The sequence below is a fragment of the Cyprinus carpio genome, chromosome B19, assembly GCF_018340385.1.
Source record: "Cyprinus carpio isolate SPL01 chromosome B19, ASM1834038v1, whole genome shotgun sequence".
In the NCBI taxonomy this organism is placed as follows: Eukaryota; Metazoa; Chordata; class Actinopteri; order Cypriniformes; family Cyprinidae; genus Cyprinus; species Cyprinus carpio.
The window spans coordinates 20,038,566-20,052,317 of NC_056615.1; the positions used below are offsets into that span (position 1 = coordinate 20,038,566).

The 13,752-nt window shown below is 37.2% G+C and overlaps 1 protein-coding gene across 1 annotated transcript; it reads left to right on the plus strand.

Moving 5' to 3' along the window:
• The first annotated feature begins 710 nt into the window (after positions 1–710).
• On the plus strand, positions 711–11,313 carry LOC109112353 (phosphatidylinositol 4-phosphate 5-kinase type-1 alpha-like). Its single transcript, XM_042744979.1, has 16 exons — positions 711–992; positions 1,259–1,362; positions 2,875–2,909; positions 3,474–3,563; positions 4,038–4,168; positions 4,259–4,376; positions 4,694–4,846; positions 4,958–5,257; positions 6,845–7,041; positions 8,265–8,348; positions 8,425–8,473; positions 8,585–8,669; positions 8,752–8,949; positions 10,330–10,462; positions 10,623–10,716; positions 11,233–11,313. Exons 2-16 carry the CDS (start codon positions 1,320–1,322, stop codon positions 11,233–11,235), a joined length of 1,713 nt encoding a protein of 570 aa, XP_042600913.1. The 5' UTR covers positions 711–992; positions 1,259–1,319; the 3' UTR covers positions 11,236–11,313.
• Positions 11,314–13,752: the final 2,439 nt, after the last annotated feature.

Sequence of the window (13,752 nt, forward strand, 5' to 3'; positions counted from 1 at the left end):
GCGCTTTACATAGAAGAGGGAATCTCCTCAACCACCACCAGTGTGCAGCATCCACCTGGATGATGCGACGGCAGCACTGATCTATATATGATCTATCTATATATATATGTTCTATATTATAGATCAGTGGACGGCAGCCAGATTGCACCAGAACGCCCAACACACACCAGCTTATTGGTGGAGAGGAGATATGGGGATGGTTAGGAGGCCTTGATGGTCAGAGGCCAACGGGTGAATTTAGCCAGGATGCCGGGGTTACACCCCTATCCCCTTGGGATTTTTAATGACCACAGAGAATCAGGACCTCGGTTTAACATCTCATCTGAAAGACTTTTTGTCAGTATAGTGTCCCCGTCACTACACTGGGGCGTTAGGATACAGTCTATGGTTAGGACCCACACAGACCACAGGGTGAGCACCTCGTGCTGGCCTCACTAACACCTCTTCCAACAGCAACCTAGTTTTTCCCAGGAGGTCTCCCATCCAGGTACTGACCAGGCTCAACCCTGCTTAGCTTCAGTGGGCAACCAGTCTTGGGCTGCAGGGTGATGTGGCTGCTTTTTTTGCAAAAAGGGGTCTAACACTGGTGTAGTGTTGTTGTTTTTATATATATATATATATATATATAAAAAATCTTACATATTGTGACCTTAAATGCCCATTTGGACTAGTCTGTATCAGTCGAGCGCCCCCTGTAGTGTAGAAAGCCAGTTTATCCCACTTCTACGGACACCGCGCCCAGCAGGACAGTGCGGCGCAACAACGTCACTTCCGCTCGTTTGGGAGTGCTCGAGGAACGAGGACGCTTCTGCGCGTTTCAGTTGGTTGTTTATTGCGAATGGACCCGGTAAAGTAATAAAAACAAGAATATCGAGTACCTGAAAGATTCACACGAAGCATCGAGCAGTTCTGAACGTAAACAAAAGTCTAACGGCCCTGTGTTTGATTCTTAAATAACGAAGTGATAGTTAAAAACGAAGTGAATAAGTGAGGTAAGTTAAGCGCTTTTACCTGTTGTTATTGTGGCTCTCTAGCCATTAAACCACTAGCATGCAAGCAAGCAAACATTTTTTTATGTTTAGCATTTGTTTTAAATGAGAAAGCAAAAGTACGACAGCTAGTGTGGAACTAATACCACGCTCCTCCAGTAACTTACATGTCAGGATAGAATATTACCACACTAAGTTAAGTAACTTTTGTAATCTTCTATCAGCTGGTTTCTTATAACGGACCTTATTTGACCATGCTCATCTTCCAGGGCTGTGGGGCATAAACCACAAGTGAAAACAAGCAGGACCATATGAAACTTCCGCCAGAAGATGGCTACGCCGGCTGTAGTTTCCACGGATGGAGCGAGCTCCAGTAAGACAGCGTTTTATTTCCTCTTCGTGTTTATGACACATTAGTATAAGGAGACGAAGTTATTGTGCTCTGGATTCAAAGAATGAAGCTCATGTAAATCAGGCTTGTGTTTTAAAGTAAGAAATTAATAACTAGATGTGTTGAGCCTGTGTGGAAGCAGTGACCACACAGAGCTATTTTATTATTATTATTATTATTACCTGGTGAAGATTTTGATGTCTGCTGCCAGGACGTAGTTCAATAACTAACATATTTCTTTTTGCGGCCTTCAGTTTAGCACACAATGATTTTCTAGTCATTACTTCTAAATATGCATGAATTTTGCAGATATTCAGTAGTTCCCAAAGCCTTTAGTGGCACAGATAAAATATAAATATGTATTATAATGCTCAGACAAGTGATGTTTGTTTTCTAACAAAATGAGATCTGAAAAAGGTGCTCACTTTAATTATTATTTCATTAGTATGAGAGTCCGTTCCTGCCATGAGACAAAAAAGGGTAATTGGACTTTTTATGCCACAATTCAATTCAACAAAAAACTCATAGAGACATAAGCTAAGAACTGTAATATATAAACTCAATTCTAAGAGGAAAAGCAATAATTGTGAAATATAAAGAATTTCACAATTGTGAGAGAGTCACAATTAGCTCCTTTTTTTTGATTTCATGGCAAAAATGGCCTTCCATATATTAGTGATAGTAAAGTTAGAAAGTTTCCTATGTTTTTTTTTTTTTAATTACTGTTGTCACTCTTCAGATGTCTTTATTTTGGAGGTTATCCCAGCAGAGAGGTATATGCATGTGTGTAAGCACATGTGTGCCTGTGTTTGCATATGAACTCGGTTTGAATATCAGTGTCTGTAGTAGGCCTTTGACTGCCTGGGTTGTTATTTTGAGCGTAGTACTAGAGCCACTACGCACTCAGCTGGTGTGATTGGGTTACATTGTTTTCTGGGAAGAACAAAGGAATTGAAACCCAGGTGTCTGTGCATGGTGCATGCTTACACTCATAGTTGTGGTTAACGACACATCTCAACTCAGTGTGAACAGCTTTCTTTTGCATTAGCATTTGCATTATTTAGCATTTTATTTGTAGTGTAGTTTTTCACACAAAAGCGAAAGAAGAAAAACACCCTCAGGCCATTTAAGAGGTAGATGAGTTTGGCTCTTCAACAGAACAGTTCTGGAGAAATTCAGCATTACATCAGTTGCTCACCAACGGATCCTCTCTGGTGAATGGGTGCCGTGAGAATGAGCGTTCAAACAGCTGATAAATCACATCACAATAATCCACAACATGACTCCAGTAATGTCTTGTGAAGTGAAAAGCTGCCTGCTTGTAATAAACAAATCTATGAAGACATTTTTAACTTGGATTTTGATATGAGAGGGCTTTTTCACTAAAGGAAGTGTTAATGTATTATTATTTTTATAATTATTATTATTTATCATTATAAAATTTGGGTGAAACCTTCTTTTTTTTAAAAAAAAAAATTCTTCTGGACTCCATAGGTATTCCTGGAAATCGAAAGGTGGCTTCCTCTGAGGTAATTATACGCTTCTCTATTGCTTTAATAATAGCTTCACATTCACTTTTTGTCCCATCCACTTTCTGTGGTTATTGGCCAATTTATTTATGGCTCCATACTGTAACTGTTTTCCTAATCAGTGCTAGCAGACATCATAAATTGTCTACAATGTGATTTTTGGACTCTCTGTCCTCTTCTTTTATTTCTATTTATTTCTCATGAATCAGCACAGCTCTTGATGCGGGTCTTGATTTACATCCATTAAAGTGTTCACAATATATCCTGCATAACTTCTGTGCTACAGTACCTGTGTTACTTTATTCTTGCAATTAATTTTGCTTGTTTTTTTGTTGTTGCGTTGAGAATAAACAGTGTTTTCTTTTTCTTTTCTTTTTTTTTGAACTTGAATAAATCACAATTTTAAATGCAGTCAGTGATGCTGAAATGTGTTCTAGAATCGCATCGTTGTATAATTTGTTCAAATTGTTGTTAACATCCTAAATAAATTATTAATAACTGAAATACTCAGATGTTTTTGTCTTCTTGTCTTATGTGTTTACTGAGCAATCATATATCTTTCAGCTTCCCAGCATCTCTGGTTCATCCCAGACGAACAAAAAGACCATGGGCCACAGAGGAATTGACCCCACTGGGGAAACCACATATAAAAAGGTGTGGATATCCAGATTTTATATCCTCATTTTGAGTACTGCTACATATGCACTGTAAATATTTTAAAATAGAAGTTTGTAAGAGATGGGACCAGATCAAACGTATCGTCAGTTCAACTTCCAATCTCTGTGTCATGATGCACATTCCTGAATTTGTCAAATCTTCCTGCAACACATAGATTATTATTGTCTTCACTGTTCTTTGTATGGCACCATGAAGAAAGATAAATCCTAATAAATGGCATGGGCAGGTACATACAGATAATACCAGCAGGCCTTGAGTTATTGCTACTCCCTTTCAGTTTTATTAAATCACATGCGTCTTTTGTAGGCCTTCAAACAAGATGTATGTATCAGTGTTATATGTAGGCTAGTTTTAAAATTAGTTCCAGATGAACTGTCTTGTTATTTTCTGTATTGCACACAAACACATTCTTATTCTGTTCTTCATGTGCCCTCCATTGGAACCCTTCAGACCACATCATCTGCTTTGAAAGGTGCCATTCAGCTGGGCATCACACACAGTGTGGGAAGCTTGAGCCAGAAGCCAGAAAGAGACGTGCTCATGCAGGACTTCGAAGTGGTAGAAAGCATTTTCTTTCCCAGGTATGTGTGTCTGCATAAAAGTAACCTTGAAGAACATTTCATTAGTAGTCACACTGTACATAAATGTGCTTGTTGTTGTCTCCCTCTTAGTCAAGGCAGCAACTCAACTCCAGGTCATCACCACGGTGACTTCAAGTTTAAAACATATGCTCCCATTGCGTTCCGCTACTTCAGAGAGATGTTTGGGATCCGACCTGATGACTACCTGGTAATCTTGTTTGTTCACAAAATAGGGTTCCCATGGTTTTTTTTTTTTTTTTTTTTTAGGTGTGGAATTGTCATTGGAATTTTTTTTTTAGGGGAAATATTAATATTAATTTTTGAAACTGGTCTGAAATATTTAATAAGCTACAACTTCCTGTTGTGTAGAGTTAAACTTGTGAATGATTCATCATCACTGGATTCTGAATCAAAACAATATCTGGAAAAGCCAAAAGCTCTTCTCAGTGACACTGCATTTAGTTAAGTGGACACCTGCAAGCCTCCAGTCATATGTTAACTGCTGTGCATGTGTGTTTTCTGCAGTACTCTCTTTGTAATGAACCTCTTATTGAGCTGTCTAATCCTGGAGCGAGCGGGTCCATCTTCTACGTATCTAGTGATGATGAGTTTATCATTAAGACGGTACAACACAAAGAGGCAGAATTCTTGCAAACACTCCTGCCAGGTTACTTTATGGTAAGTGTGTATTTCTATGTTTTAAAAAAAATCTCAACATTTGTTGTTCATTTTATCATAACATATTAAGCGCAGTAGATTACACCACATAATTCACTTTCCATCTTCTAGAACCTGAACCAGAACATGCGTACGCTGCTTCCTAAGTTCTACGGCCTCTACTGTGTTCAGGCTGAGGGGAAGAACATCCGAATTGTAGTGATGAACAATCTGCTGCCAAGCGCTGTACCCATGCACCTTAAATTTGACCTGAAGGGCTCGACGCACAAGCGGCGTGCTTCACCGAAAGAAAGGGCCAAGGATTTGCCTACATACAAAGACCTAGACTTCATGCAGGACATGCCTGAGGGCATATTTCTGGAGAGTGACCACTACAATGCCCTATGCAGGACTATTCAGAGAGACTGTCGGGTAAGAGTGTGTGTGCTGTAGACCGAAGCTGACATATTGTAAGAGGAAAGAGATGCAAGCAAGGATGGCGGAACATTGTCCTTGAATTTTTGCTTACAAATTTTGAATTGTCAGAGTAGTAAAAAAAAAAACACATTCTTTTTCTTTTTCACACTCCTTTGAACGCTCCGATCATTTCCTGTTTTTATGAAGCCCCTCCCTCAGAAATATGCGATGGACTCGGATTGGTTCACTGACCCAGTGTGTTGTGATTCGCTAGATTCGCAACTAGTGCATGTCTAAACGTCACGCCCCTCACCTCAGTGCATGTGCTTCAGTTGTATTGTAAACAATGACGTCGTCAATATTGCTTATCAATTTGAGCCCGATTATCTGAATGAGAGAGAGAGAGATGCAGAGCAGGGGGACGCGAGGAACAGGATTAAGAACCGCTGCTTTAGAACATTGATTTTGAAACTTGTGAATCCATTAGAATCGTTAGAAGACAGAATCACGATTCATATATGAATAGATTTATTCGTGCACACCTAGTTTTCTCTTCCTCTTCTCTAAAGCAGTGCAGCATGTCCTCACCCCCTTTGCTGCATGTTCCCAGGGGTGGGGTTTAGCAGGGTTTGTGATGTCACAAACCTGGGAAGTAACTTGTAGTCCCTACGAGTCGTTTATGTAGGCAAAAATTGCAAGAATTTTAAAGGGGTCCTATTATGCTCTTTTACAAGGTCTTGATTTTGTTTTGGGGGTGTGCTAGAACAGGCTCTCATACTAGGTTGTTCGAAAAACATTATCTTTCACATATTTTACATTATTACAGCACCTCTCCCAGTCTGGCATGAATGGCTGGAATAGTTCCTGTATTGAATGAAGGCCCGCCTTCTGAAACACAAAATGCACTGTGATTGGTTAGTTGGGCCAGTGTGTGTTGTGATTGGTTAGTTGGGCCATTGTGTGTTGTGATTGGTTAGTTGGGCCAGTGTGTGTTGTGATTGGCTCCACTCGGCGCCTGGTCGGGAAATGTCATGCCCCTTACCATAGCCACCTGAGAGCTTCAGTGTAAATATTGCGTCAAAATCAAATCAATTTGAGCACGATTTGAACCTGGTTGATTGTAACCACTCTAAGTTCATCTGCCTTGGGAACACTAGCGCGTCTCCGACATAGTGATAACACTCGTTGTCTTCTCTAGTGCAGCTCAACCAGGTCTCGTCCCATTTGTCGATCTGTGATATCACAAATCCCGGAAAATATGCGTTGTAGTCCTAACGAGTAGTTTGTTGTAGTTTTTGTAAAGTGATTTCTGTTAAATAGAATACCTCCTTTTGAATTGGACTTTGAGCTAACTTTGCAGATATTGTTTATGCTCAAACAGCAACATCACACACTAACTAACGTTAAAAAAGTGAAATCGCCATCAACCACCCCTTTAAGATACACCTGTGCCTTTCACATGATTCAAGGTTCTCATGGTCCACATGGTTTTGCACATTCGTGGTAGCTTAATCCATCCTTTAAAAAAAAAAAAACTGTTGTAATTGAATCACTCTAGGTTTGCATCTGCTGATGTGCCTCTCTATATTCCTGTATGTTTAGGTACTGCAAAGTTTTAAAATCATGGACTACAGTCTGTTGATGGGTATCCACAACTTGGACCGGGCAGGTGAAGAGGCATCTACTGCAGTGCCCGATACCCAGAAAAAGGCACAAGGCCAGAAGCCCCTATACTGTACAGCCATTGAGTCTATTCAAGGAGAATCCAAGGGCAACACTTCACCACAGCCCTATGAAAGGTTAGTGATCCACGTTTGGCTGGCATCTTTTTTTTTTTTCTTCATGTATTTTAAATAGGTTTCTTAAGCTCAAGACTGCATTTATGAACAGTATCATTGTGCAATTTCAGCTTTAAAATACAATTTAATATATTTTCGAATGTTATTTATTCCTGTAATGGCAAACTCAATCAACCATTACTTCTGTCTTCACTACAGAAATCATTTACTAATAGGTAGGGATGTAACGATATTATCAATATTGTGATAGCTAAACTGTCTCGATATTATTAGATTAGATTCAACTTTATTGTCATTATGCAGAGTACAAGTACAGAGCTAATGAAATGCAGTTAGCATCTTATCATGCTCACATGACGATATGAAATGATAGGTCTTCTTGGCAAAAAGTGTAGTTTTTAAAATATATTTGTTTTGGGCCATTATGCTTTGGCACAGTCTCTGTCAAACAAACCGAACTCGTTTATTGCACATGCTGAGTTTAGTGTGGGTTTGGGAATGCAATAGCCACAAGTTAGGCTTTATTTATATGGCAGATGATTACAGCATTTCACTAGATTTGTAGTGAGACACATTTTTGTTTTTGTAAGCGTGTTTCCACTGAAGCTGGAGTTTCCTTCAAAATAAAAGCTCTACTGCCGTTTCTCTCAAAATAAAAGCTTAAAAGTGCAGCATGAATTGCTGACAGCTAGCGGTTTACATGGGTAACATTACTGCAGTCCAAATACGTCATATCAAATATATTCAAAATATCTCTTTCAAGTGTTGAAAGAAGGAAAGAATTTGTCGTTTCCGTACTGTAGTGTAAAGCAAAAAACTACTGCTGTCATTGTTGTTGTTATTATTATTATTCTATTCTAATTTGTTTGGCTTCCTAAAACACCAGTGTGGATGTAATTTAGACTGAGACAGTATATCAGAAAAAAAAGATTAGATAGAATAATTTAACTTTAAAATGTACAAAATTCTAATTTTCCCCCAATTCTTCATTTGTCTTTTTTTATTTATAAATATCGCAGTAAATATTGTATCCTGGGCTTCATATCGCAATAATATTGAGATTTTGATATTGTTACATAATAGGTTAATTGGCTATTAGGTGACTAGTCAGTCAATGTGACACACCCTTGGTTAAGAGCAATTTTACTGTTAAGATTATTATTACTGTGAAATTATTGTGCTTGCACATTTGTTAATGTGTGATATTTGTTCTCTATTTGCAGCATGGGAGGAATTCCAGCATTTAATTCAAAAGGAGAAAAATTGCTGGTTTTCATCGGCATCATTGACATCCTTCAGTCTTACAGGTAAACTGTATTTCCATATCTTTGCATTTTCTCCAAAATAAATTGCTATAATTTGTTAATAACGGTGTATGTTTAGGCTTGTGAAGAAGTTGGAGCACTCATGGAAAGCTCTGCTGCATGATGGGGTATGTCTCGTATTTTATATCAAACATTGCATGAAGACTAACTATACAAATGTATTTTGTGTGTTTATTTTGTATTTTTTCTCTCTCCGCTATTTTCCATTTCCTCTGCAGGACACTGTATCTGTGCACCGGCCGAGTTTCTATGCAGATCGCTTCCAGAAGTTTATGTGCAATACAGTCTTCAAAAAACCTACTTGTAAGTTTGATAGTCACATTGAAACATCTGCAACAGATGCATTAAAGGGCTAATGCATTAAAAAATTGTATTCTTCTATTAGTGAAAACATCTCCCTCAAAGAAAAGTCGAGGAGGAACTGTGGGAACCGGTGGGAAGAAGTCAAACATTTCAGTATCTGGACTATCACAACAACAGTCCCTTCCTGTAGCAGCAGAACAAACACAGCCACAACAGACTACAGCGCAGCTGTGCAGCAGTGGAGCTGTGTCCCTCAGCCCAGACACTCAAGGAGACAGCGGTATGAGAAGACATTGAGCGATAGGAGGGAAATGGGAAGGATAAGCAGGATAGCCTACCAAGATAGCAGTCAGATGAGCCTTTAAAATGCTTGTGCTTCCCAATATCATTCTCTCATGATAAGAATATCTTCTAAATGCCTTAAATGTAAATCAATAGCCATGTTTCTAGACTGGTTGAGATTGCTCAAGGAAATCATCTATGCGTTTCCTCATTGGTTCAGTGTTAAGATGTAAAAAACTTAAAATTTATGCTGTTTTCTGAGTAGATTAAAAATTAAACATTAAAAACTGAAACACTGATAACTGGATCGAATGTTTAAGTTATTTTTGGCATTATATTGTAAATGATGAAAAATTTATACTTAAATGTAAGATTACATTTAAAAGTGTTTTAAAATTTAGTTTATAAAGTTCATATAAAAAGGCAAAAGGTAATATACATGTACAAATAGAGGAAACGAGAAATCAAAATTAGTCAACATGAAAATTAAAAAAAAAAAAAAAAAACTGTTTTCTAAATATATGTAAGTGATCTTTTTGCAAACAATTCTTTTATGTATACATATGCTGTTTTAGACTTTTTGACTTTGTAATTTTTTTCTATTTAAATATCATAAATAATCCACTCCACCCCTGCAAGCTCATGTCCACATGCTTTCACTTTTGAATGCAACAGCTATATCCCAAAATCCAGTCAACAACCTATTACTAGGAAAAAAAAGTCCCTATCTTATTTTCTTAGTATCTGTTACACTCAGGTATACGTCAAAATACGGAAGAAAATGTCCTTTCCATTTCATTGCAAATTTGAAAGGCTACTGATACTGATATATTAGAAGAACATATTAAATATTGGCCTAAATAATATGAAACTGATATGTTGTGCATATCTAATCGTGTTATTTTCATGATTGCTAATGACCATTTCCTCTATGCAGAGTTTACTTTTTGCATTCAAGCTATTTGGAGGTCTGAACTCTTAGGCCAGGGTTGCTCAACTTGTCCTCGAGACTATGGAAAACGTTGTTCGTGCTATGCTTTGTTTGATTTCAACACTAGCAGAAATTGCATGATAACTTTGTGTAGTTTAATAGTCAGATGTCCTTGTGTGCTGATAGCAGAGCAAATAATAGCTGTAAAGTCTGCCCCCTACAGCCCATGCCCTACAGACAATGTCAGCATTGTTCTCATAATTCAGGAATCAATAAAGCCTTCAGTTCTCTCTGAAGTTTATGCATTTGAATCTTCTGACATTTTAGAAGCCTAAATTGACTCATCAGCTAGTAGTGAAAAGCAGTTTTGTAGTCCTTCCTGTCATTGTTCATTTCAGATCATTATTGACTAAGGAGCGCTTACTCTTTTCTCTCGTCTTTCCTCAGGTGTGCAAACTGCTCGTCCTGACCTGCTCCCACAGCACCTGAATGAAGATGAGATCACAAGTAGCTCAGCTGATACGACACTGTCAGCAACCTCTCCTGGAAGTTTTCAGCCCTCAAACACTGTAGCTCTGAGGTAAGTGGATTAACAAGTTTGGTTGAATTTGTTTAAAAAAAGTCAGCTACTACTAATAATACTATGTATTGATTCTATGACATACTGATGCACACTGTCTTTTCACTCATAATAAACATTTACTGACATTTCTGTTGATTCAAGTACATTTCATTCCCAGTCGTAGCAGTATAGCGGCTCAGTCATCAGGGGAAAGCTTGGATGTGGAAGCCATTTCATTCAGTGAGATTGTTCCTCAGACAAGCACGTCAGAAGTAAGAGACATTTTGTTCTGGGCCGCAATCTGTGTCAGTGTAGACTAAACAGTCACACTTGTTATTTTAGGCGTGTTTTGAATGTCCTGCAGCAGTGGTTCTCAAATAGTTGGTTGCAATGATTGACTTATGAAACTTGTCATATTAATCATTTTGCATATTGTTCAGGTTATGCATGGTAATATTAATGCAATTTAATGTTTGATTTTGAGATTTATTTAAAACCATTTTGCTATGGTATTGGGTCACCACTTGATATCTATTATAAAATCTGAAACCATTTTATCTTGCCAACAAATATGAAATGTGAAATGAAAGGTTCTCTTTGTCCTCAATGCATGCGCATTTACAAATCCTTGACTGCAATGTGATCTTTGTGTCATTTAATAGCCCTTGTATGCTGATAACAGGAAATGAGAGCTGCCTTTTACAAAGCATGCATTGCTGGATTACTCGTCTTAGTCATTCTACTCTATTCTGCAAAAGTTTAATTTATTCTTTTTCTTGCTATTGCAGTGAAAGACTTCGGATAAACAGGACAAAATAAAGCCCTCAAGGACAAAGACGTATTCTCTTTTAAGGACATCAGAACGGAAAGAAAAAGAAAAACATAAAAGTAAGATGGACTTGCTATAAACACCTGGGAAGTGGAAACCAGAGAATCTGGATAACAGAAGAGAGTAGTGCACATGTTCATAGAACTGTAAAGACGTAAGGATAAAGATATTCTCCCGCTTTTTTATATATATATATGTATTTTTTTGGATGTCAACCGTACAGCATCCAATACTGCTGCTATGAAATGGAACCAAAAGAAGATGCCACTGTAGTACCTCAACAGTGTGATATCACTGTTCTCGAACAGTGCCATAATTACAGGAACTTCCAGAACCTGATGATGTTAACAGCAGAAGTAGAGTGATGAACTTCATGTGACCTGCTCTTGGAGAGCAAACAGGTCTTTTGAGTACCTCTGTGAGAGTTTTCTAGTGGACTTCATTTGACCATGCATCTTTCTTCTCTTAGTTTGCCTAGGAGACGAATCTACAGGAGTCATGTTATTTACTTTGCTAAGGGACAAAAGGATAATCTGGTTGATTGTGAGTTTTTATTGACTATTTTAAAGACATTTTAGGAATATGGCAAGATTATCAAAAAAAAAAAAAAAAACGTAGGATGAGTCGAGCCACGGTTGCCTGAACAATCACATGAGAAGACACTTTTCAAATCTATCAAATGTATTCGACTTGGTTTTATGAATCGATTCGATTGCAGTACTGTGATATTGTATTGGATATTTAAATGTGCCTTAATCACAAGAGTTATTTTGCCTTGTCTTGAACAGGAAGCCTTTTACCATGCATGATGACTGTGAGTTAACTGCGCACAATTGCATGGTCTCCTCAATTGTGGAAATTTTTTTTATGTGACTATTATCATATACTTATTTTTTAAAAAATATTTGGAGATTGTCAAGAAAATGTTTTTCCTAGTTTTATTTGCTTTACATTGTTTGCGAGAGAGAGAGAGAGAGAGAAACAAAAGCAAACACAGGGTAAAAAGATACCACAAATTAAAGACCAAATTCAGTATTTCGGCAGGCGGGACTAATTTTAGTATTTTCTTTGTTTAGCATTGAATTTAAAATGTTTTTTTTTTTCTAGGGCACAATAATACTTCATACCTGGCAGCCTAACTACTGTAACACATAGCATCTGACTGTTTGCAGTATCTTTTTGTTTACATAAACTGGGTAGAATAGGAACTTATCTTAAGGCCTCGGTTTTGTGAAGAGAGATGAAATCAAACTCAATTAAATCCTAAACCAAAACATTTTTCATTATTTTTGAATATGTTCATGCTAATCAGTAAGTCTGAATGCAGAGACATTGGTAATGAAGATATTTTTTTAATTCAATTAAGTAATGGATTATTGTTGGATTTTTTTCTGTGACAATTTTTATAAACAAAAGAAACATTCCTGTACAAAGTCATATTTATTTGGATGTTTGCATGTAATTTATTTCTTTAGCTCTACTTCTAAAGTGTCTGATACTCGAAGGCTGTGTTAATTTGTTTAGGAAGCTGAATGCGTTTTTTACTGTACACTCACCATCTGGGATTCTTGTGCAATTGCTGTTTATTCTGAAAATGCTGCCTTCATTCTCATCGTCTTATCAAACTGAGAATGGTGTTAAGTAGTAGCTTTAAATGAAAATATTCCCCACTCTTGCAATGACATATAACTGCTTTCTTTCAAATGATATTAAGACTCGGAGTAGAAAATATCACAACATTTCATGCTGTATGCAAATGAATGAAATAAACAACACTGAAAAAAAATAACGGAGTGTCTATTTATGCTAAGTGCAAACAGCCCACCTTGTTGTTCAACTCCACCCACCAACGTGTGACTGGGATAATCAACATTACAACACAGGATCGTCTAAAACGGGTGCCCAATAGGAAAATGACACAGAAGGCCTACAATAAAAGTATCTAAAGTAATTTCAGGATGTTTCCTATGATTTTAAATTATCAGAATGTGTCTATGACAAAGGGTTCTAAAAATGGCTTCTTAATAAAAAAAAAAAAAAGTGTTTCTGTGGCTCAGTTTGCCCCAGGGTGGGGGTAAGTTGACCCAAATCAGTGGGTGAGATGCACCATCTGAGTGTAAACTGACCATCTGACTGAATCTGATTCAAACCCATGTGAAATGTTTAGATTATTTACCTCTTTTAAAAACTAATTTAATAATCAAATTTCTTTTTTTTTCAAACAGTCATATTTATTTTCTTAAAACGAACTTAACATAAAACCAACCAAATGAAGTTTAAATTTCAATCTTTAATTGTTTACATTTCTGAAACAATATATTGAATACCAAAGTTGTAATCTTCCAAAAAACAGACTAAACGGAGTTTGTTGAGTAAAATTAAATAAAAAACTGAATAAGAATGAAGGAATAAATGTCACTGAAACTAATAAACATTTTAGCTTTTCTGAAATGTTGAATCGCTCTTTAGGGACTACAAG

Bases quoted from the DNA above. Each gene is read 5' to 3' on its own strand.
- LOC109112353 (XM_042744979.1), top strand. From the start codon at position 1,320: ATGGCTACGCCGGCTGTAGTTTCCACGGATGGAGCGAGCTCCA. The intron at 7,042-8,264 runs GTTAGTGATCCA...CTCTATTTGCAG, and splicing joins TCACCACAGCCCTATGAAAG to CATGGGAGGAATTCCAGCAT. The intron at 8,950-10,329 runs GTATGAGAAGAC...GTCTTTCCTCAG, and splicing joins AGACACTCAAGGAGACAGCG to GTGTGCAAACTGCTCGTCCT.